This window comes from Camellia sinensis, chromosome 9, assembly GCF_055761805.1.
Source record: "Camellia sinensis isolate YWXY chromosome 9, ASM5576180v1, whole genome shotgun sequence".
NCBI classification, from domain to species: Eukaryota; Viridiplantae; Streptophyta; class Magnoliopsida; order Ericales; family Theaceae; genus Camellia; species Camellia sinensis.
The window spans coordinates 121,445,813-121,468,548 of record NC_138969.1 but is presented as its reverse complement, the minus strand read 5'-3'; the positions used below and the strand labels follow the sequence as shown (position 1 = coordinate 121,468,548).

Here is a 22,736-nt window from a genome sequence, read left to right as displayed (position 1 = left end):
TTGGACATTTAGTGATGAATAACTATTCTTTTGAGACCATTTTTTTTCTCTCAAAAAGTAAACTTTTTGGCACCAAATTAAGTTATCCCTACAAGTGCATTTTATTCTATCGCTAAAAGCTATTTTCTTTGACTTTGGGGATGACCTTTAAATGACAGCTTTCATGATGACAGGAATTGGTCCTCAAATATTTTTTACAACAAAATTTTCACTTTTTGAGACAAACATTTGATTCCTAAAGCTTTTTTAGGTTGCAGTGGCTTGTGATTGCTTACAACGACCCGTGATATTTCTTTCCTTCTCAGGTGTTGACTTGTTTCCCTTTTCTTTCTCGCATTTGTTGTTCCAGTAATGGTGCTAGTGTCTCTTGCATTTCAAGAAGCTGCACATTTTTTTTTTCTTAACTCCCATGACTGCCCATGACCCATGGATGTTTCATCTTCTTAGGAGTTTTGTGGACTTGTTATGTGATAGATACTCTCTTCAAATATCTCTAGATTTACCTTTTTAACTATGAATAACTATTTTGCACCCATTGCTGCCCAATAATTGGCTATTCAATTCAACGATTGTAAACAAATTGAATATGTTCCAATGCGCATAAATCTTTATAAGTACCAGCCACACTTGTTTATACTACCATTGAATGGATCCTAATCGCTACTTGTTATCCAGTTAGTTGGCTTGGATATCGACTAGGGTGCTGGGTTTGGTGGTTATAGTCTAGGTTGGTGAAAGTGAGTAGATGAGTGGCATAGATCAAGAGAATAGGTAGAAGAGTGGCAGCTGTGGATGAAGAAGAGGTAGGGCTGGCCACAATAGGTAAGAGAGGACTAGGGTGAGCAGAGGCGGTTGGGAGTAGTGAGGGAGAATGGAGGAAGTGATGGCAGTGACGGAAGACGTGGCTAGGGTTATTTGTAAAAGAAAACTAAAAGTGACCATGGTAATTTCATAATTCTACCAAACGATGCCATATTTTGTAATTAATTTTGGTTCTTCCAATTGTGATGTAATGTTTGAAAACTTCCCATTGACTGGTAATAAATTACCTCATTTCCCATTGGATGTTGTATGACCAAAATTCTATAATTGACGCTGCTTTTTGGGTTATATATATATGTAAACATCACTTCCTCTTATAACTAAGTTACATTCATTCCTAACTAAAAACACCACAATGAATCACAACTAATGACCACTAGTCATAATAAAAAAATAACTTCGTTAGGTCATAATCATGATCATAAACCATAATAACTTATAACTAAAAAATATTTTCAACAATTATAGTAAGTCATAACTATACATTACTTAACTCATAACTAAAGATCACAAAAAAATTATAACCAGATATATTGTGCATTCCACTCCAAAAAAAAAAAAAAAAAAAAAAAAAAAAAAAAAAAAAGAAAGAGTATGTGTATTGTAGAATGTCTCATAGAAAATAGATAGATAGATGAGGTAATCTTTAAATGCAAACACTAATAAAAAAAAGATAGACCATTTCGAATTTAATTTGCTGATATTGAACCAATGAATGATGCAAAACAGCCTATATGATGAAAGAAAAAGAAAAAGACGTTATGATGCAAACTCACAAAGTGGCCAACGACTTCATTTGACTAAAGAAAGTTGGTATGTGTCCACCCAGTAAGTTACCATCAAGGACACTGTTCATCATAGATAGGCAATGTTAGTGTATAAAACCTTACATGCATCATAAATGTTAAATTACCCTAACATGTTCATTTTTATTACCCATAGCATTGTTAGGGTTTTACACATGACAATGATGATCTTAGTTAGGTAGGGAAAATATATTTAAAAAGTAAATTGAAATTAAATAGGCTTCAACATGATTACACAACTTACATAATTGAAAGCATGGACAAATTTTGTAACCAAGATGGAATCTTACTAAACCTGTTATCATCCAGATATCTGTGGCAACAAAATTAAATAAAATTTCATTGTCACTGCTGAAAGAGAAAAAAGGAAAAAAGAAAAGAAATAAATAACGAAGAGAAAGAATTGTTGTCAATCAAAAGTTACATCAAACGCCATATGTGTCATGCATTTCATAGTCTTCTCGTTCAATGGAGCTGAGACCGTTCAGTGGTACAAAAATGTGCATGATGAGTTCATCATGGTCTAAAGGTAATAATAAGCTAAATCATGTCATACAAAATAATGGTACTTTGATTAGCTTATAAATTGACATATTTGTTTTTGCTTTTAGCAATTTTTTTTTTTTTGGTTGAACTTTGAGTCAATTTGTTTATACTTTATAAGTCGGTCCAAACTAGAAGATCTTAAAATTTAAAAACAATAAATTCTTTTTGAAAAATAATGTTGAAAACAAAAAATTGACTAACTTTTAGACGTTATTTTTGTCTTATTTTTGTTAGCTTTTTCCATCGACTTTTTCCAAAATGTTTCCAACCTTTTAAGGATAAGTTTTCTATTTATTTTTTTTTTAATAATAGTAACTGGCTTTATGAAAATAAATACAAAAAGAAGTTTTTTTTTAATCTTAAGAAATTATTTTCTTCCCAAAATATGGGAGAATCATACGGGAAAAGATTAATTTTTTTAATTTTTCATTTTATTCACTAAATTCGTTTGTAGATTCTTTGGGGAAAAGATGAAAAAGAAGAAGGGGAAACCTAATTTGAAAATCAAACCAATCAAGCTGAGAGGTTTTTCATTAAAAAAAATAATTATTTTTTCATGGAGGTAAATGAATTGGTGAAATTACCTAACAAAGAGTATATGAAGAAATATAGATGTGAGACTACATGCGCTCTCCCATCGTCTATTTTTCTCAACATAAGTTCATTTGAAATTCGATGGTAACAATTTGTGAAAGTAGTTAATCTTCATAAAAAAATGCATAACAATAAGAACCATGTTAGAATGTAAAATTTTCCTAATTACACTACATTGTCTGCATTTCATGTGCTCTACGCAAAATTAACTAAGAAAACTATGAAAATGAATTGTGGAATTGTAGCACTTCCAAAATTTTGAAATTAATTAATGCATTAATTTGACATAGTACATAGTCATATCAACGGAGAGCAAGAAAAACTTATTGAGTTTTGAGAAGGTGTCACGTCTCATTGCTCTAATGACTTGTATGAAATATCCTAAACAACAATTTCATCCTTTCACGGAATGAAGAAGAAAGTGAAAAAGCATTTTTTTGCCTCACAACCCTATATCTAAGCTCTGAATTGAACTTTCCTCTTAAAAAGAATGTCTACATCTATTTCACGATCAAACTTCAAATTATAAAGAAGGATTAAGTAAGCCAATTGAGCGAAATAGTAGAAAATAATCTTACAATTCAGTAAGAGAAGTAAGTTTTCCAATTTCCTTTGGTATTTCTCCTTTCAATCTAGTACTTGATAAATCGCTGCAACACAAAATATAATTACATGTATAACAATACTAATTATAAATCTAAAGAAGAAAAAAAAAGGACATATTAGTAAGAGAATGCCCTTACAACGCATTTAGTAATATGTAATCAATGCATTGGATTTAACTAAAACCTTGTCTAGTTTTTAGTGAAAAGGAAACATTGATTACCATTTTTTTACATCAAACCTCTACCAAAATACACAAAAATTCATAGCTCTCCCAAAACCCTAAAAAAAGGAGACCTTCTTGAAGTATTTGAACATCCAAAATGTGCCTTGAGAGCTCCAAGGCCTGGGGGAAACACCCAGGGGCCTTGTTTTCAAGTTTCTCTTGTATTCTTCGGTTTGACTACCAAACTATCGGTTAGGTTATAGTTTTCTTATTATTTTCATATACTTGAGTCAAGATTTTTTCTTTTGATAATGGTTAAGTCATAGTCATGCATATTCCATGATTTAGAGTAGTTTTAATCATTATTTTCTTACTTTTGCTACTTGTTTTGCATTGTACCATTAGTTTTAATCACATGACATGATTATCATGCATCTAGGCCCAATATACCCATTGACTAGATATTCTCATTGTTGCATTATGTGGTATTTGATTGTTTTAAATGTGAAAAGCCATGGTTTTACGCTCATATGCCACGTTTAGCACCTACCAGGCTATAGGTGTTCATTTTATGTGTTGTTGCATTAGTTTCATGCTTTAGGTCATATATATATATATATATATAATTTGCTAACTTGGTTTTTATGACTTTGGTGCGGAGGAGTACCTGATAAGTGCTCTTCCCTCCTTTTGTATCTTTTTGTATGTATTTGTATTATTTCTTATTAATAGCATGTTTCGGATATTTTATGTATTGGGATACGCTTTTCTCCAGTCCAAATCAGACTGAAGGATGTTGTTGGACCTCTGTGGGCCCACTATAGAGCCTACATCAATGATTCGAACTGTTTAATATGTAAAGCTCATCGAGTACTTTATCCTTGCAAAAAATTATGTTAATCAGATATCGATAGCCACTTGATCAAATCACATTTGTGTCAACTGTAAGTATGAATTTTAAAATAAATTGGTAACACAAATATAATTTGATCAAGTGCTTATTGATATTTGATTAACATGATGTTTTGTAGGAATGAAATACTTGACAACCCCTATATATTAAACGGCTCGGATCACTACTAGAAAACAGGGCTTTTGAGTCGGCAGCGTGCCGTCGCAAATAGCGTATTTGCCGACACAAAAACTTTTTGCGACGGCGTTTCGACGGCAACTCAAGGGACGAAAATGGTGGGGTCGCAAAAAGTTTTTGAGTCGGCAATCTGCCGACGCAAAAAGTTTTAATTTTTTGTGACGGTAGATTGCCGACTCAAAAAGTGGTTAAATGTTTTAAAAAATTTAACTCATTGAGGCTCCCAAGTTTCGAACACACAACCATTTGGTCAATTTGACCCGAGATCACTGCGCTAAGTCCACTTTACCACCATACCTCTTTCAGATATTAAACGAGATATATATTATTTATAGTATATATACTCAATATTAATATAAAAGTATATGTATAAATAAATATATTTATTAAATATAATCAAGTAAATATATATATATCTTGGCTATAATTTTTTTTTTTTTGCTACGGCATGAGTTGCCGACACAAAAAGATCTAATTTTTTGCGTCGGCACAAATTTGCCGACGCAAAAGGTATATGCCGACTCAAAAGGTCTATCTTTTGCATCGGTAAATTCAACCGACTCAAATAATGCTATCAAATATTAATTTTTTGTGTCGGTCAACGGTGCCGACGCTAAAGGTTTAGTATTTGAGTCGGTAACTCTGTGCCGTCTCAAAAAGGCTACCTTTTGCGACGGTAAAATTTGCCGACTCAAAAAACCGACTCAAAAGGCCCTTTCTTTAGTAGTGGATGATCAATGCGGGCTCTATAATGGGCCCATAAAGGCCCAACAATACCTTCTAGTTGGGAAACCCAATTAGAGAGAACCCTCTACCTTATGTAATATAATTGTTGTACACTATGAAACTGTTTGTATTTGAAAGATTTTATAGCTTATATTAGGTTGATTCCATTTTATTCAAACAGAAAGTGTTTTGGAAATATTCAAGTTGTTGGTAAAATCTCCTTCTTTTTGGAAAGTTGTCATTTTTTTGTAATTTTCCAAGTTTTAGGGAACTTTCTTAAAAAACAATTTTGGAAACATTGGAGTGTGGCCCAATGGTCTAGTAGTTACACCTTAGGGTGTAGTGAGTGGGAGGTCAAAGGTTCGAGTTGATGGAGCAATGACAGCCCTTCAATTGTAATCTAACTATACTAATATACTAATGCTATTTAAAAAAAAGAAAGAAAAAAAAAAGAGATAAAATCCTTTCTTTTGTGAGTTACATATGTAAAAGCAACCGACCTTGGGAGGAGGTGCAATTGGCTTATAACTTTCTTATTCCCTCGTTTGCCCATCTTATGTATAAAACCCATAAGATTATTGAAAATTCGGTCAAATAGTATTTTATTGAAGCCCACTTAGATCCGTCACATGGTGTGCATAGACCTTTAATCATTTTTCCACGTAGGCTAAGTTACCAAACAATCAATAATCAAACTCAAAACCGTTACTTGGTTTTAAGGTACAAGAACTGTAAAATAACTCTGTATATAAAGGTCCTATCACCAGAGGACTCAATTCAGGGACTTAGGTATGAAGTGGGTAGATTTTATGCATCGATCTTGCCCGACTCAAGGTCGGCCTCTACTTATCATCTTGATAATTTTAAATTCAAAATTGGTAAGACTTATGCATGATAGGTGGCAATAAATAAAAGAATGGGAAAAGTATAATATGGGAAGAGAGGGGAAATACTAAAATAAACTAGAAAGGGATAGACAGGAAAAAGGGATGCATGAGGGATAAACAAAATGAATGGCTAACCTATATGCAACCAAGCCAATAGTGACTTGATCATATATGGGTCATGCCCATACAACTAAAAGAAAAAGACAGAAAACAAAACTATTAAAGCGTGGAACCGCAATGGGAAACGCTTTACTACCCTTAGTTTTTCTCCTTGCTAGGAAGAACTCCAAACTCGCCTCTGGATGAATGTCACAAAGACTAAAACTCGGCCAAGTCACTGCAGATTGGTGCTCCACACTTGAATTATTTGGAACTTAATTCTTGAACTTCTTGAACTCAAATCTTGAACAAAAATAAATGAAGGTGAAAGGGGGTTTATAAAAACTCTTGTAGAAGGGATTTTCTACTCAAAAAATGATATGGGATTGCACAAATTCGGATACAGATAAGGCCAACTGTGCAGCGGGGGCAAAAGGGGGAAAATCGCTGTTGCAAAAAATAAGGGGACGGAGCCAGTCTTGCCATCCACTAGCCTAGAAAATTGGGCCCGTGGTCAATCTGACCATTCGTGATGTCGCATTTTTCAAAACGGGCTTTGGGTTTGGGCCACCCATTTATCCAAAAATTAATCCATTAAAATAGGCCCAAAATAAAATAGATAAAGCCCGGTCCAAGTCTAGCCTGTAAATTTTGTGGAAAAACTATTTTATCCTCTTTGTTAAAAACCAATGATTGATCTGAAAATGTCTACTAAAACTTTGTTTGAAAGTAGATTTTGACGAATTTTATATCATTAGAAAGATCTTTGAAAATTCTATAGATCAGTTTTAAAAATTCTAATGTTTATAAAATGATGCAAAGAAGGTAGTACAATTTTTTGGACTTGTGCAAGGTGAAGAGAGAATAGAAAGGAATTGGACAGTAGGGGTCCAATGTGGCTCAAATTGGTTGTGAATAGTTTTCTTGGGATGTTAGGGTGAACTGAAGTTAGTCTTGGTGCATTCAATTTTGGATTAGAGCTGTCAAATCGAAAGTCTTCAATCATTCTGGAGTATATCATAGGGCGATGTTTTCCAAGTGGGGCTAAGCATTATAGTCATTCAAAATGGAGTATCTACAACATATATGGTAGGATTAGTTTAAAAGCATAAGTGAATTTAATTGAGATATGAATTTGACATGGAAATAAATCTCAAAAAATAAACTAGTATAGGCCAATCTTAGATTGGGTGAAAATGGTGCTCAATCAATGATCTTCTCTTTTTGTACCTAAACTCTCAAATCAAGTTTTGATTTTTATTTTTTATTTTTCGATGCCTAAATTAACATGGAGTTAGGGTTTCCTAGTTTTTCCATAAAAATTAAGTGGCAGCTCTTTTTTATTTTTATTTTTTATTGTTTGTGTACGAGTAAGAATAATCTTCTCGTATAATCCTGTTGATCAAGTCTGCGCTCCTCCAAACGTCGTCGCTTTACTCCCTGAAAATACATACGTGAGCTAGCGGGTGGGTGTGTGCCGGATACCTCTCCGATGCCTAAGTCAGCAAAATAGACAAATAAGCAAAAAGCTCTGTGTATTCGAGAATCAAAGTTGTGTTACCTCTCCATAGGTGATGTTATGAGCTTTTATAGGTTCTGCGTGGCACAGTCCTAGTAGGACTCTTATTCCTCCATGTAGAGTCCTCCTAGGAGTCACACTCCTGAAAGATAATGTTTATCTTTCAACCCCCCTCACTGCTTAAATCAAGTGAGGTAGTCCTAGCTCGGTGGTATGACCAAACGACCGAGCTAGTATTGTCATGTTGAAATGACAACTTAGACCGAGTTATGCCTTCCTTTCCTTTATCTGTTTGTACCTCAGTTGTGCCCATTGAGACCGAACTAACCTCAGCAAGCTTCCACCGCGCCAACCAGAGCGAGATCCATCAAGTGAATGCACCATACCTCAACTTCGAATACCCTGACCGAGCTAACTTTCTCTACTCCGACCGTGGTGACCGTGATTATTCTTGGACCGATTTAACACATGCTAGGTCCCTTCCATACCTGGACTGAACTAGCATCTGGACTGTGGTCCACTTACTAAGCCCCTCTTACTATGACCCATAGAACGACCCATTACTCAGCTCGGCTCAATTTACTCATAAATTATCCTCTCAGTTTGTTTCTGTTTTGTGAATCAATTTCTATTTGGCAATTATGGGTATTCAATTTGGTCATTTGGATTTCCATGGTCCCTAGATATGTCCCTCGATAAATATAAGATGGAATCCAATGACTTGTGGAAAAAATGATTTATTGCCAACTTGAATCTCAATGATTCACATACTTAAAGGGTCAAATCCAATGTGTGGGTTGCATTGAATGGCATGGCATTTACACATTCAAGAAAAAAAAATGTTGATGAAGTTAGTCCATTTTCTCATCAGCATCCATATCCGTTGGATATCCAAAGAAGTATGACAGTCCTACATTTGTTCTCTATGCTGAACATAAATGCAATGTAAAAGAGCATATCAGCTATTTTTTAACTCTCTTAGTCCCCATGTCAGGGATAGAGAGCTTCAACTTAGGGAGTTCTCAAAATTCCTCACGGACTGTACATTCACTTGGTACATGAATCTTGCTTCGAGGTTCATTAAAAAACAGGAGAAGATGGAGGAAAAATTCTATAAAAAGTATTTTCACAGTGAAGACAAGGTCATTGTTATTGACCTTAATAGCACCAATCGTCAGCTCAGAGAGGGGTTGCTGGAGTATGTCAGAAGATTCTAAGATGCAGCCTAGATTATTATGATGATGATGATGAGGCTGTTCTTGTCAACTTTTCCATCCACAAAATTCTTAAGAAGAATCATGCTTTGTTGGAAAACTTGAGGATCTCATAGTCTACTACACTCCTTGATTCAACAAGGAAGACTGCTATATCTGTCCAAAAATGTCTACTGTTGCCTGCAACTGGAGATATTCCAACATAGATGACCCATCAAGCCATGGCAGCCCAGAGCCATTCATATTGAAAGGAATCTTCTTCTAATAGAAAGAGGGAAAGGGATGGCTTATTCGAAGTCATGCCATCCATAGATTGCAATGATGAAGAACTCCATGCCATTCTTGACAAATATATTGAAGATGGAGCTATCAACATTCGGCAACCAAAAAAGAAGCTAAGAAATGATTAAGTCAAGGGTCCAAATTTTCTAGTTTAAATCACTATTTTGTTGTTAAAATGTCAATCATGCCATGAAACCCCAAAAAGTGTGCTATTATGTTGATTTCATATTGTCATATTTTGAATGAAATCATGAAACTAGTAAATATGAAATTAGGGCTTTTCATGTTCAAACCTAAAAAGTGTTATCAATGGCATATTCCATGACTATTGATGTAAAGAGTATGCTGATTTGGTCACTTTGATTTTCTAGTATATCATTAAAATGTTAAGAAATTGGAAAAAATGATTTAGTTGGACTAACCATGGGTTTAAATGATCTAGTTTAGAAGATGGCTTGATTTGAGTGCGATTTGCTATTTTTCTTACATTTTACTAACTAGTTTTGTTTACTGTTTTCTTGAAAATGTATGTTCCCATTATTATTTTAGGATTTAAGTTACTTTTATGGCTTATTTGGATTATTTTATGCATTTTAGACTCAAGACCAAAAGGGTAATTTTGATCCATTAGTCGTAAAATAGTCTTTCAAAAGTAGGGAAATTAACTTGGGGTTAATGGAAGGTCAAATAGTATTTTGTGCCTTAAGGGCATTTTGGTAATTTGCGATTTAGATAATTGGACCCTTAGGGGTAAAGTTTTGGTCCTTATCAACATTTTGGTCATTTCACACTTGAATATATTACTATTATAGGGATAATTCTATATCCACACACTGCTGATCAAAAAAAAAAAAAAAATTCTATTTCCACACACTATATACTCTTTGTGTACAAACTTAATGAATTATTTTTTTTATTACAATTTTTTCCAAAAATAAAATAATCAAAATAACCTTATCTTCCTCATCCAAAATTCTAATTCCTAACTCACTACTTCCTTGGTGGCGATGACTTCCACTACTCTTTCTGTAGCACTATCTTTTTCAACTTTGTCTCCAACGTCATCTTCCTTAAGCTCTGCACTGAAAGACCCCATATTCATGGCAAATAGGGCGGTGTAGATATGGGGGCTACATCGCCTAGGGTTTAGAAAGAAATAGTGGGTAGCAAAACTAGATGTTGTGGAGTAAATAGATTGCTAATGGTAGCCGACGACGGTAGAATAATGAATGGTGGTGGCAGTACAAGTTTTTGGCGAAGAAGGTGGTGGCTGGTTGGCAATGAATGAATAAGATAAGAATTAGGGAGCTAGGGTTAGGGTTTGAATGATGAAGAAGATGAGGACATTTTTGATATGGTAGGATGTGAACTGAGCAAACTATAAGATTTCAAATTCATCAAATGTATGTCTAGAGAAATGATGTGCACTAAGAGGATTTGATATGTGGAAATAGATTTACCTCTATTATAGTCATAGGGGCAATTTGGTAAAATTAGACAGAAAGAGGAATTGTTTAGAAAAATGGCCAAGTGTTGGAAAATATTTCAAGTATGAAAAGTGATAACTGAACAAGTGTTAAATAATCAGGTTGTGGTGTTTACTATGAGCTATTTTGAAAAGATAGTTATAATCAACTTTTTGATTAAAAGTTGATTAAAATTGATTATAATCAACTTTTTATGAGAGAAGGAAATGAGTTATAATTTGAGAAGTGGATTATAATCCACTTCTCAAAAGACCCATACACCTAGTTGATTTTCGAGCTTGTCTTAGTGTTGTTGATTTTCGAGCATGTCCTGCTGGTGTTGATTTTATGGGCTTGGCTAGAGTTACAAGCTTCTTGCTAGTACTGTGATTTGGTATGCTTGAGAAATGTAGTAGATCCACTACCTGGATGTTAAGACACCCCCAACACTATGGCCTCGTTTGGGAAGTGGCCATTTTAGTAGGCTATTTGGTTTTTTGGCTATTTTAGTAGGCTATTTTAGTTTTGTGTTTGGGAAGATAAGATGAATTTTTAGTTGAGTTGTTGTATTAGAAAGTGTGTTGAAATGATATTTAAATTTGAAATGACAGATTTATCCCTAACTTTTTATTTTTAAAATTGATATAAAGGGGCAAAATTACCACTGTCCGGCTGTGACAGTGTAGGCTATGCCTACACTGTCCGGGCAGCAGCCTATTTTTTTTTTTTTTTGAAAATCAGTAAAAAGGTGCTACAGTGATAGCTTTTGGGCTAATTTTCCAAAAGAGGCTATAATAGCCTCAACCTCTGATTGCCAAACACCCCCTATGTAGTTGGTCGAGTAGTAGCCTCAGTGGTTGAAGATGAAATTTCTTTCTGACACGTAACTCAAAGTGAGCAAGGGTTTTGATTAGGGTAAGAACTAGAATTATATTACGTTTTGGATATAGAAGTGTTTTGAGAAATTGGTAAAAAATTAATTTTTTAATTATTTAACTTTTTGGATATTTTTTTGACAAAAAAGCTGGCTTCTTCTAACTAAAAAAGTTAAAAAATCAAAACGTTAACTTTTTTAACTTATTGTCAAAATAAGCCTTAGTATACGTTCGCAAGGTCAAGTTATTGCCTTGTTGGCAAGTTATTGAGTCCTGTTGGTTATTGATTTCAAGTTTGTTTTACTTACTTTAATTTGTGCGAGTAGATTAAATAAAATGGATTTAATGAGATTAAATAATTGAATTTAGAAATTGATTTGCAGTGCATTATATATCTTATCACCGCCTTACCTTTGAACTGCGGATGGGCGCCCCAAGGTTTGATTGACGACCAGTTCCCCCCCCCCCCAAAAAAAAAAAAAAAAGGTTTGAACGTCGAACTATTGTTTACCTCATTCGTATAGTGTAGATCATAGATTAATTTGAATTTGCATGTCTTATTTCATTTTTATTGAATAACTACAATTAATTCATAATTTGTAACTTTACGCTTTATTTATTTCACTATGTATGTTCTACTTTTGTTTGCACGGAAATACGTGTCAAGTCGGACTGAATTACATACTTGAGTGAATCACATGTTTTTGGAAAAGATTTAATCATTGGTTTCTTTGAAATAATAAAAAATGAACACATTTCTCCATGCATGTTGGTTTCTCCAAAATTAGGAACGGAATCAGACTTTCATTATCAAAGAGATTAAAAGGAAAATAATTTTTTTCACTATATACACAAAACACACATGTATATATATATATATGATATATACATAAAAAAATTAAATACCATAGAAGTAATTTCTAATAGGATGAATATATTTTTTTTTTTCCATGTAAAATAGAAAGAAAATTCAAAATGAAAAAAGAATGATATATATTTTTTATATTAAGAGGTCATTTTACATATAAAATGTTACATATATATATATATATTTAAAATTTTATAACAAACAATAATATTTACAAAAACAGAGAGATCATAACCTTTTATAGCCTTCCACTGGTTCCATTCTTGCCCCAAACTCATCTTTTCGTGATTCTAAGTTAATATAAGTTCAACAAAAGGGAACACAAGCATGTTTTTCAAGCTTCGTTAATTAGATTTTGAGAACTTAACAAAGAATTGGTTAAGGGAAATAACTTTGCTAATGAATATGGAATGAAAATGAGGCTCCGTTTGGTAAGATTTTTTAACTATGATTTGAGAATATGAGTTGTATTTTGAATTTGTGTGTTTTGAAATTATGATTTGAGTATAGACAATTTGTTTAGTTATGATTTTTGAATAGAGTGTTGAATTGAGTGTGAAATTGAGTTTTGAAAGTTTGATTTGACATGTGAAGTAAGAAAATTTGTTTGGTTATGAGTTTTGAAAAAGGTTTTCAAAATTTGATTCAAATTGTTATAACTCATAACAAAATACATTACTTTCACAACACATAACTTGAAACTACATACTACTTTCACAACTCTATACTCAAATCGTAACCAAATACATAACAAAAACATTAAAATATTTAAAAATATGTTTATAAAATAGAGTTTGAATTTATTTTTATAAAATATTTTAAAATTTAAAAAATTAAAATCGTAATATTTAAAAATTAAAATATTTAAAAATATTCCAAAAAATTAAAAAAATCGTAACATATTTAAATATTAAAATATTTAAAATCTTAACAAAATTAAAATATTTAAAATATTAAAATATTGATTTGAATTGAGTTTTGAATTATGTATTTGGTTATGAGTTTTGAAAAATAATGATTACGTTTTAAATTGAGTTTTGACAAATAAGTATAGAATTATGATTTGAAAATTTAAAACAAACAATATACTTAAATCAATAAATAAAACTATAATTTAAGAGACTTACCAAACTGAACCGGAATCTTTCTGTTCAAAAGCTCATGCTTAGATTAATTAATTTTCAAATCGGTGATTAACACTCGGTCCAAAAATAGAGTTGACCACTGTATTTGCGTGCAAACCAAAATTCAAACTTTGACGGAAAGTTGACCGAATCTCCTACCTGTTGCGTCTTTCCATTATAAGTAAATAACATCATTCGCAACATCAATTAACTGTAATTCACACACACTCTCTCTCTCTCTCACTTTCATGACCTCTCTGTTTTGTTTCTCACATTGTTCCTGTTCCTCTTCCTAGGCATGTGATGCACACAACAATAGGAATCCTTTAGGGTGATGCTCCCCTAACAATTCAATCAAATATTTCACATGGGTATGAGACCTACATAATGTGAGTCTCACATTCATGTGAGACATTTGATAAAATTTTTAATAGAATTTTTGAGATATGTAACATTTTTAAATCCTTTAATAGTTGACAATGATAAGTTTGATAGAGCGGATGTAAACTTTATGCACCTGATTTGTAACCACACGTCCAATCAATGTCGATCACAATCCTTCTTGAAAAAAATCTAAATCCCCAATATATTGATTTGTGATTATGTATCAATTTTAAATAGTAAAAAACAATTCAAATCAAACAATCAAAAACGAATCAACACCATGATTTAACACGGAAAACTATAATCGGAACGCCTCTAATTGCAATAAAAAACTCACGGGCCACAACCACAAAACAATTCACTAAGAAGATCAAAAGGAACTAACAAGTGTACCCTCAATTACCTAACGAATTCATGCCTGAATTGAACCGACCCCAATGTGCCTCTTCCACCACTATCTTCACCTTGGACTTGTCTTGCCCAATGTTGAACCCACAACGTTGATGTCGAATGGACGACGATAAGCCACTCCAGAATCCACCGAAGAACAACTTTCTCTTTTGTATTGAATGAAACAAACAATCCTTTGATGTATACTCTTCAAAGCATGAGTTAACTCAAACAAACATCAAAGAAACTGGCGAAGAAGTTTCAGATGAAAACCTAAATACTTAAGAAAAAGATCTGGAAGCTGTACCCTAGAAACTGAATTAATCGCAAATTTATAGAAAACAAAATTACGATCTCCGCTAAAGCGCAAAAATGGCTGCTCAAGCGGGCTGACTAAAACGCGTGTTTCAGAACATGGATCTACGCTCGAGCATAAAAAGTGCCGCTCGAGCGCAAAAACACAACTCCCAATACTTTTGCAGACAGTTCAAACTTCTGGAACCAGAGATTCTTTGCTCGAGCACACAAATGGCCGCTCTAGTGGTCAAGCAACTTCGACTGCATTTTTTACTTCAGGGGCGTTGCACCTCGACCCCGACATATTCAGCAAAGTGGCAAACATAAAAGAATTAACATCACAAACTCCTTTGCAAAGACACAATTAGGGTTTGATTCACTTCTAAATACTCATAACCTCACTGAAATAAAAGAACGAATAAAATTACGCTTGAAAGGAGTTTTGTCAAATGGAATTGCCAATAACAAAAACCTAACACTTCCCAACACATCAGTGTGGGAAGGCACCTCATTGACAGCTTATTGGAAGTAACAAAATGAACTTCTTGAAAAGTTGGCAAGTAAATCAATGGCTCAAAAAATAAAATTGGAGCATTTGGTCAAACAAATATAATTCCTATTTTTGGAGTTAAAAATGTAAAAATATACATATTTGTCCATATTTTAAATTTAAAAATACAAATGTATATGTATATGCTCATTTTCTAATTTGAAAATGCAATTATATAAATATATGTTCCCATTTATTAATTTCAGAATGGACAAATATAAATAATTGTTTCTGGTTTTTTAATTTAAAAGTACGTTAATATAAATATACACCCTCATTTATTAATTTAAAAGTGCAAAGTTACAAAAATGTGTCCTCTTTTTTTAACATAAAAGTGAAAACACAAAATGTAGGATAAATATTACGCAGTAGATAAACAGATTCAAGCATAACTTTTATCTGTTGAATCCAAAACAATGAAAGTTAGGGTGAATCACGTGCTTCCAAATCATGAATTCGAACCTTCTAGCAGTGAAGTGATTACTACGGTGTGAGAATCACCCTCACAATCCACTGTACAAAGGCTACTGTTCTTGAATGGCAGAGAGATAGAGAGAGAATATTTTTTGAATGATATTTGATTAATCAAAATACGTTATACGCATTTGATTTGGTCACCAAAGAATCCCTAACTACTCACATTTTTATCTTCCAGATGAGATGGGTTTGTTAGGCTCATATCCTTATCCTTTGGATAAGGTGGTTAATTCAAATTATATGGGTCTCCTGATGGGTCATGCCACCATGGGCGTCCAAACCTTGGTCTGAACCCTTCAAAACCCTCGAGCAGCTAGGCTTTCAACAACAACACTTCTTCGACAATAGCAGTGAGTAAAAGTTTTTCCGACAATCCCAATACCATGAGATGAATGGAGCATCATAATGTAAGTTCGGAGGAGGTTTATAGCTTGGATGATATTCGTAGCTCGGATGAGGTTGATCTTGTATAATGATAAACTTTTTAAAAAACAAAGAAATACAAAAAAAAAAAAAATTGTGAAAACTATGTCTTTTTTTTTTTTGTACTGAACTCCCAAACATATGTGGAAAAAAATAGCAATACAAGGCTGAATTAAAGGCATTAGTTCGGCAACGTCTAACCGAATATTATTCATATGTTCGGCACTTATTCAAGCTTTTTTATTCATATATTCAGCACTTTGGATGTAACCTTAATGCATACTTATGTTTTGGTTATACGATGAACTTTAGTTTTATTTGTTAATCAAACTGGTTGATGCATACTTATCTTTGCTTGTTAAACTTTGATGGGTTAGATTTGTTCACAAACGCAAGACTTCACATTTTTATAATGTTTGGTAACACATGTCCAAATATGTACAAATTATTTCGTAACACAGGTCTAAACATAGGTAATTTGTTCAACAACACAAGTCCAAACATGACAACGAAGAGATTGATGACAAAGAGAGATCGGCTTCGGCTGTGATAGATATCAACAACGATGATATCAATGGCACAACTCTCTCAATGGTCAGAGAAAGATTAGTGACTTCAACAGTGAGAGGAAGATTGGTGAGATCAACTGTTAAGAGTTTTGGGAGATAGAGGGTTTTTAGGGGTGTGCATTTTGATGGGTTTGATGTTTTTAGAAGGATAATTTTAGTATTATTTGGGGGTTGCTAGAAATTTCTAAGATTTTAAATTTTACAAGTGGGATTCTAAAGTATTAATTAGGGTGCTAATAGTAACACTCTTTAAAATTTGAAATTCTAAGGACTTTAATTAGAAGAAAACTTTTGGTGCCGTAGAACTGACACAAATATATAGGGAGATGTATGTCAGCATCCAAGTCACCTGCCTCATATCTGATGGCTTCCTCGGTTGGACCCTTGAATCAGCATCCAAGTTTGGCATTCCGCGGCTTGCCTTTTACGGGTGGAGCTACTACTCCATGTGTGTGTCCCAAGACGTGGCTGTCCATGTGTGTGTCCCATTCTTCTTTCTTGATTCCCTCTCCCACTTTTTTTTTATATATATCTATTATCTCCCTTTTTATTATACTATAATATTTCTTTTATTTTAATATATGCCTATTATACTATATTCACTACAGCACCCACGTCCACTTCTGCAATTCACCCACAGCCTCCACCCACCAAAGCCATCATCATGTTCTTATCTCCTTTCACTTTATTCCTTTATTTATTTATTTATTATTATTATTTTTTTATTATACTATAATATATATATATTTTTTTGATTTGCATCTCAATGTTCTTACTTTTCCTCGTGGGCTTGTTCCCCCACACTATTATACTATATTCTATTATTATTATTATTATTATTTAAAAAAAAAAAAAAAAAAAAAAAAACCATTGCCGGTTTTCACAACACCGTGGGTCACGAAACCTTGTTTTCATTATTCTTTCTTTGCCCATAAAAAAAAACAAAAAAAAAAAAAAAACAGCAGAAGAAGAAGAACTGCACACCACACTCATTTTATTCCTGTTGGGGCTCACCCCGATCACCATTTTACAAAAAAAAAAAAAAAAAAAAAAAAAAAAAACAAGACACACAAACCAAAACCAAACACCCACATCCACCGTGGGATTTTTCTTCTCTACTCTGCTGCAGGTCTCTTCTTCTTGCCTCCGTCCTGTGCGGCCCTTGACGGTGTTGCCTCCGTGTTTCCCACTCCACTGGGCACGATCACTACTCCCTGCTCCTCCACAGCAGCATATGGCGGCCCTCCAAATCGGAACATCACCGTGGCCTTCCGCTTCAGCTCCTTGTTTTCCGCCTTCAGCACGCTTATCTCTGTTCGCGCATCCTTATACATGCGCTGGAGCAGAGCCAGTTGGCCGTTCAAATGCTGCACCTCATTTGTTCTACTCTGCAGCCGGTTCGACAAATTTGTAACCGCAGTCATGGTTTCCACACATGACTTCAGTGTATATTGATTGGCTTCAACATCTGACTGCCCTGCCATTCTTTGCTCCACAGCCCGCATCGGAAAGTTCAACGGAGCAAACTCCGGGGCGCTTGGTTGAGTTTCCAGTGCCACCGCACCAGTTCTCTCTCTCGTTGACTCGTTGAGGTCGGGAAAGAGGGTGAGCAGCCCGCGGGAAGACGATGAAGCCATTTTCTAGGCACCAGAGTGTTACCCAGTATCTCTCTCAGAACTCTCTCTCAGAAAACAGAGTGTTACAGAATCTCTCTCCACAATCTCTCTCAGAATTTCTCTCGCAGTTTTTTTTTGCCTCAGCCTCAGCCTCTGTCTTATAGCCGAGGCAGCCACGCGCATCGCGCGCCTCTTGCCACCAGCCGACAACCGTGCGCACAAGTCAAGGCGCCCACGTGCCTCGCCATCATGTCTGGCACGTCTTTTGATAAAATTGGGCACGCCTTTTGATGGCACGCCTTTTGATAAAATTGGGCACGCCTTTTGAGGGTGCCACTTTTACAACGGTCCGACATGACCCTATAAACTGTCCCGACATTTGATTCCGGTTAGCATCCAGTGTCCTCTACACCGTTATGACACCGCCATCCAGTGTCCTCTACAACGTTATGACACCACCATCCAGTGTCCTCTACACCGTTATGGCACACCCATCCAGTGTCCTCTACCACGTTATGGCACCACCTTTCAGAGTCTTCACCAACGGTCTGACACGACCATACAGTGTCCCCTATCTTTTTTATTTTTATTTTTATGTATTTTCTTATTTTTATATATTTTCTTGTTTTGTTACTCTCTCCAAACTCCAGTTGGTTAGTTCCTATCCTCCTTGAGTTTGCGGGGGGCTGTTAGAATTTACCATTCACACTCACCTACTACACTCCACCTACCACCAATTCACCCTCACCTACTCCTCACCTACTACCCAAACTCTCTCCTATATAATAACCCACTCTGATTTGTAATACAATACATCTTGTAATACATCAATCAATTAATAATACATAAATTCTTACACTATTTACTTTTTTTAAGACAAATGTGATTCAAACATATAACTACTAAAATTCAATCATCTTGATTTTTTTTATATATTTACTGTTCTCAACAAATCTTAAAATATGAATGGTTCGAATCACCTAGATAGGACTCATAATAAACCCACTAAATTCCAATGTTCTATCAAATTGAATTTCCAAACTGAGAGAAGTCAAACTCTTTTTTATTTGTGTTAGATATGGGTGTTGTGGTGTTGTTTGATTTGGTGATTATTTATTTTATTTATTTATTTATTTTTGCTGCAGACAAATTCTTTGATAGAAGTCCCAAGAGTGTGTTGGGTCTCTTATGATTCCAACGGTTGACATCTTACAGTAAATGTCTGTAAAAAAATCAAATTAATCATATATCGGTGGTTTGATTAATTAAATTTTTTCTACATATATTTTATTTAATATATTCTAAAAATTAAATCGTTCAGATCATTTGAATGGATCCAAAATAGATTCAATAGGCCAGTAGTAGTTGCGCAGAGTGCACAACCACCTCAAACTCTATGTGGCCCATTATGATATTGTTCATATTTTTGAGTTATGTATAAATCATTCATGATAAAAATTTAATTTATTCAATAACTAGATATAATCATATTTGTTTTTTTTTTTGTTTTAATTTTATTTTAAAAGGCCCATCAATTATAATTTTAAGAATAAACTATAAAAAAATACAATTAAATTATATGATTTTCGTTAATCAGATGTACGCATAAACTTAAACGATGACAACAGGGATGATTTCTTGGACAGTGCGTGTTTGGGGTTTGATTTTTGTTAATTATTCTGTTAGTTTTTTTGGCTTTTTTGGGCTTTTATTTATTTATTTATTTTTTGAACTTGTTGAAAAAATAACACTAAAGGAAAAAAAATCTTTATTTTATTTTATTTATTTATTTATTTTTTAAAGTTGCCCTCAAACACTCATTTAAGATAACAGTTGCATAACCACCTATTCTTTCGTCTTCTTTCTTATTTTTATTTTTCCCTACTTACAAATCTCAGTATTTTAACTTCTATTAATCTCTTAAGGAAATTTTATAATATACACATTTAAAAGGCACATCATAAGAAAATTGTGAGTCTGTATGGTAAAAATTACAAATATTTATGATGTGTTATATTAATTTGTGGTAAAAGTTACAAATGTCCATTATAGTTTGCACAGTAAAATAAAAGTAATATGCTCTGTGGTGAGCAACAAATACTTTTATGGTAAGAAATTATGACATTTTATAATTTATATTACAAAATTTTATGGTGCTTGAGAGAGGGAATTATGCTAGACTATTGGACCGAACGTGTATATTTAGCCGGACAGATGGGCTCAGGTTTAGGTCGAACAGTGGATGTTCAACTGTACAGATGGCCTGGCCCTGGTGTTAGTCGGGCAGAATTGGGTTGGCCTATTGAACGTACAAGCTTTGCATAGTTCTAGTATGGGCTTTGGCCGGCCTAGCATGAATTTTGACCCGCCTAGCTAAGTCTTTGGCTAGTGGTAGACCTCGCATTGGTATGAGCTGAGCAGACGTAGAGCGACTCTATTGATCGGCTTTTGCTCGATTGACCTAGTTAAAGTTACCAAGACTTGGTCGATATAGTTTCGTGAACTGTATGCAACCGAATTGATGGTTTGCCCAGTCCGGCTGCCAATTTAGTTGGAATACTTCACTTGGATTTGTATTGTCAAGGTACTAGGATAGGTGTTATCATTTAAGAGGTTGGCTGTCCTAGTAAGATTCTAGAAAGAGGAATTAGAGTTTTATTGTGTGTGTTTGGTTTGAGTTTTTTGGATTAAGTTTTTTGAAAATTGAGTTTTTTAATTTTCGTATTTTTTTGTTTTTAATGAATATTTTTAAAATTTTAAACATTTTTTTACTTTTTTAGATGTACCTTACTTAGATGTATCTAAAAAGTAAAAAAAATGTGAATTTTTTTTTTAAAAAAATTAAGAAATACATAAAAATATAAAAAATGTACTAAATTTTTGTATTTTTGGTATTTAGTAAATTTTTAAATGATTTTTTTTACAATTTTTTTTTTTTACTTTTTAGGTGTATTTATGTTAGGTGTGTCTAAAAAGTAAAAAATTTGCATAAAATATTAAAAAGATTCAGTAAAAACAAAAAAATACGAAAAATAAGAAAGTAAAATTTTTTGAAAACTGTTTTTAGAAAAATGGAACCAAACATAGTGATTAAGGTTCTATCATGTGGAACATATAAAGGCTCAGAGTTAACCTCATCCAGATAATTCAACTTTGTTTACAGAATTCAAAGTTTTCCCTATATTGATTTTAAGAGACTTAACTTAAGTATCAGAGGGATTTTTCGACATATACTCACCACTGATAAGTTTACCTGAATTGTGAACGCAGGCCTACGCAGGTCTTATGAAGTCATTTCAAGAGATATTCAAATTTAATCACAAGGTGTATGTGTGCGACAAATATTTCATACTCATATAGTGCTATTATGAAGACATATACATTATTTTAAGACATTACATGATAAGTCATAATTGAAGATTATAATAATCGTAACTGAAACATATTATATATACCCAAAAGAAAATAAAAATCATAAAATAAATTAATGACACCCCGTATAAATTTTTGTTATAAAGTATAATAGAAGTGCGTAATTAGCAAAAGTATGAAGAAAGAAGTTGGTTTTCATATAACTATATATATCATTAAAATAAGATAACTCTATTTTATTACCTTCTTCTTGGGGCAGGGTTCCGTTTGAAGTGGAAAAGACTATTGTTTTGCCAGTCAGCGCCGAAAGCAGCAAAATTGAACATAACAACCTGCATAGTAACAGATGCTCTTTCATCTCTCTCTCTCTCTCTCTCTCTCTCTCTCTCAAAAACAGATGATGGATTTAATTAAGCAGGGTGGGGTTCTTTAAATATAAAATGTATTTTATAATTATTTGAAAAGCAATTAGGTAAAGCTGCTTTTTATCCTTTAACTTTTAAAAGGAGATTCCGATTATGAACCTATCAAGAAGCATCAAATAAAAATAAATAAATAAATAAAACCTCTTTCCCGGACCACCACCACCCAAAATTCTAACTTTTATGTGTCAAAATATGATATTCATAGAAAAAATTTGACAAAAATAATATACACTGACATATATATATATATATATATATACATAAACCCCATCAATGGCTCTTTTGATTTAAATGACAATATCAACAATTACCACATTATTCTGTATTAATATTAGGGCAGATTACATTAATCCTCCTTATAATTTGGGACTTGTATTATTTTGATTTTTGATATTTTAATTGTGATATATTTGACTCTAAATTTTAAATCTCGTTTTAAATAAGGACAATTGATGATATCATTATTTAATTTCAAAGGCAAAGCCATCAATTTGATAAAATATAAACTAGTTTGACAAAAATAAATGCCAAAAAATTATTTTTAAA

The 22,736-nt window shown here is 33.3% G+C and overlaps 1 protein-coding gene across 10 annotated transcripts in view; it reads right to left on the bottom strand.

Annotated features, from left to right (window-relative positions):
* The window catches only part of LOC114282669 (putative LRR receptor-like serine/threonine-protein kinase At1g53430), a 108,673-nt gene extending 86,487 nt beyond the window's left edge, over positions 1-22,186 (bottom strand). For 7 of the 10 annotated variants that reach the window (XM_082887540.1, XM_082887542.1, XM_082887544.1 and 4 more), the window contains exons 1-4: positions 22,009-22,174; positions 3,347-3,418; positions 1,873-1,941; positions 1,599-1,670 (exon numbers count right to left, since the gene is read on the bottom strand). In XM_082887540.1, the coding sequence (XP_082743666.1) occupies positions 1,599-1,670; positions 1,873-1,941; positions 3,347-3,418; positions 22,009-22,103 (308 nt within the window). In that variant the 5' untranslated portion in view covers positions 22,104-22,174. Of the gene's footprint in view, positions 1-1,598; positions 1,671-1,872; positions 1,942-3,346; positions 3,419-12,798; positions 12,877-22,008 lie in introns of those variants that run through there. The other 3 variants (XM_082887539.1, XM_082887541.1, XM_082887543.1) reach the window with 2 other exon arrangements.
* Between the last annotated feature and the right edge of the window lie 550 nt (positions 22,187-22,736).